General features: G+C 47.7%; 1 protein-coding gene across 1 annotated transcript; it reads left to right on the plus strand.

Annotated features, from left to right (window-relative positions):
* Window positions 1–1744: 1744 nt before the first annotated feature.
* Window positions 1745–2298, plus strand: LOC107144184 (histone H2A-Bbd type 1). Its single transcript, XM_015488000.2, has one exon. The coding sequence runs from the start codon at window positions 1785–1787 to the stop codon at window positions 2133–2135; it is 351 nt and encodes a 116-aa protein (XP_015343486.1). The 5' UTR covers window positions 1745–1784; the 3' UTR covers window positions 2136–2298.
* The last annotated feature ends 491 nt before the right edge of the window (window positions 2299–2789 follow it).

The raw sequence follows: 2789 nt of genomic DNA on the forward strand, positions 1-2789 counted from the left end.
CAAGGTGAGTAGATCCTCAGAAAGGGACCTGGACCAAAGGAGGGGCAAAAGCGGGCACTGTGAGGGGATACCTGTGGTGCAGAGTTTGGGGTGGGGTCGGTGGGCAGCCAGGACCCATTTGAGGAGCCCAGGCTAGAAAGAAGCAGGAGGAGCAGAGGGTCCGGGCAGTGCCAAGATACCACAGAATAAGGGGAACAGAGGGGAGTCACAGGAGGATGCTGGTAAAAGGGGCCTGAAACCAAGGGACAGGGACAGGGTCCCCGAGAAGGGTGGCCAGGGGCTCAAGCAAGGAGCCGGGCCCAGTAATGGAGAGCCAAGTGCTAGCACCTGGTCCTGGGTGAATGAAAAGGGACGTGGTTGTCTGGGGGAACTCTTAGATTGCTGCAGCCATGGTAGAGCAGACTGGCTCCTCCGGGTGAGAGACCCCTCCCACCTTGGTGTCCTTGCTAGCTTGTATTCTGCCTCATCCCCTGTAACAAATTGTAAACAAATTGTAAACAAATTCTCACTATACGACCAAGCAATTGCACTTTTTGATACAGACACAAGAGAACTGAAGACATATGTTCATACAAAAACTTATAGATAAATGCTCATAGCAGTATTATTTATAACAGCAAAAAGGGAGAAACAGCCCAAAGATCCATCAACTGATGAATAGTTAAACAGAATGTGATATATACATATAAATTTTATAAAAATTTAAAATTTCTGGGCATGATGGCATGCACCTGTAATCCCAGTGGCTCAGGAGGCTGAGGCAGGAGAATCACGAGTTCAAAGCCAGCCTCAGCAAAAGCGAGGCACTAAGCAAATCAGTGAGACCCCTTCTCTAAATAATATACAAAATAGGGCTGGGGATGTGACTCAGTGGCTGAGTGCCCCTGAGTTCAATTCCCAGGATCAAAAAAAAAAAAAAGTAAAATCATGACATATATATATATATATATATATATATATATATATATATATCACATAATAATTTGTCAGATATTAAATAAATTGACAGATATTATAACTACTTTAGAGGAGAATCAAAGAACAGAGGCAGATATGGATTAGAGCTTTGATATGAATATGCAAAAGCAGGCGAAATTGGTTTGATTACTGTGATTACTGTGTGAGAGGAGGACACTTGCACATTTACTGGAGGTTGTACATGTCTATCAGTAACCTACAACTTACAGAGGGATGTAAAAGAGCTCAAATACAATGAAAGAGCCGGGCGAAGTGGCACACACCTGTAATCTTGGTAGTTCTTGAGGCTGAGGCAGGATGACTGAAAGCTGGAGGCTAGTCTCAGCAACTTAACAAGGCCCTAAGCAACTCAGTGAGACCCTGTGTCTAAATAAAATACAAAATAGGGCTGGGGATGTGGCTCAGTGGCCGAGTGCCTCTGAGTTCAATGCCTGGTACCAAAAAAAAAAAAAAAGAAAGAAAAAAAGAAAGACTAAAGTCACATAACCTGGAGCTCTATTCTACAGACAAGGAAAAGTTTTTCACTGAACCAGTTTTTTGTAGAGTGTTCAAGTCAACAAGTCAAGTCGAGCTTCTTCAAAAAGACATTGGGTTGACCAGATTCCTGACAGGCATTTACAGGGTGAGGCCTAATCAGAGCCTGGTGAACACCAGTGACATCATAAAGTCTGAGTTGTCACAAAGACAGCTTTGACCAAGGAGAAGCACAGGGAAACAAGTGGGTGGGACTAAGCACTGGTAACTTAATGCGCTGGGCTAGTGGAAAAATCAAGCCCAGCCTGTGGTAGCAGAATCCATCAAGCATCATGCCCGGGAAAAAATACAGTCGGAGCTACAAGTCTAAGAAGCAGACCATCTCCAGATCCACCAGAGCACAGCTTCAGTTCCCTGTTAGCCATGTGGACCGCTTCCTGAGGCAGGGTCACTATGGCCAGCGCCTGAGCTCCTCCACTCCTGTTTTCCTGGCTGGTGTCCTTGAGTACCTGACCGCCAAAGTCCTGGATCTGGCAGGTCAAGAGGCCCACAGCAACCGCAAGATGCGCATCACCCCGGAGCACGTGAGGAAGGTGCTGGAGAAGAATCGGCATCTCTACAGCTTCTTCGAGGATAAAGCCAACCCTCCAGATGTCAAGAAACCCAAAAAGAGTAAGAAGTAATGACGACTGGGTCTCCAGCCCTGGTGGGACTTCCATCAAATGTCTCACCCAGCCCCCAAATCCCATAGAGGAGGGAGCCTGTGCTGTTGTCATCAGCCACGTTATTAAAGCGTTTAAGTCAAAGCTTGTGGATGTGACTCCTCTCAGTTTCTGTCATGTTGAGTTGGAGGGGTTTGTGAGGCATCCAGGAGGGGTTATCCCAAAGAGGGTTGGAGGGGTGGCAGTGAGGGTCATTGTGGGGTGTTTGAACCAGTGATTTCAGGGGAGCAGTTTCTAATGGAGACAGTGCGGTCCCTGGGGGGTGGGGGAGCTGGCTGGGGTAGGAGGCAGAGAAGCTGTCCTTGTGGGCCCTGAACAAGGAGGACCCTGGGAGGCCAGGGGGTTGGCTGGGGCCTTCCCAGGCATGTGGGGTTCCCAGCAGGAAGCTGGTAACTGGGGAGGAGCTGAAAACCATGACTGAGGTGGGGAAGGCTTTCTTCACAGTAGAGAAAGTCTGAAGTCAGAAGGTGGCAGTGGTGGGAGTGGGGGGAGAATGTGGCACACCATTGACATGAACTTAATGGGATGGGGTGTACACAAAGATGGAGGAGGGATGGAGAAACCACAAGGAAATGTCTGAAACAGGAATGATGAGGATGCTAATTCATTTATTCT

This window comes from Marmota marmota, unplaced genomic scaffold (genome assembly GCF_001458135.2).
Source record: "Marmota marmota marmota unplaced genomic scaffold, marMar, whole genome shotgun sequence".
Lineage (NCBI taxonomy): Eukaryota > Metazoa > Chordata > Mammalia > Rodentia > Sciuridae > Marmota > Marmota marmota.

Coding starts and splice junctions, on each gene's coding strand:
- LOC107144184 (XM_015488000.2), top strand. CDS start 1,785: ATGCCCGGGAAAAAATACAGTCGGAGCTACAAGTCTAAGAAGCAGACC.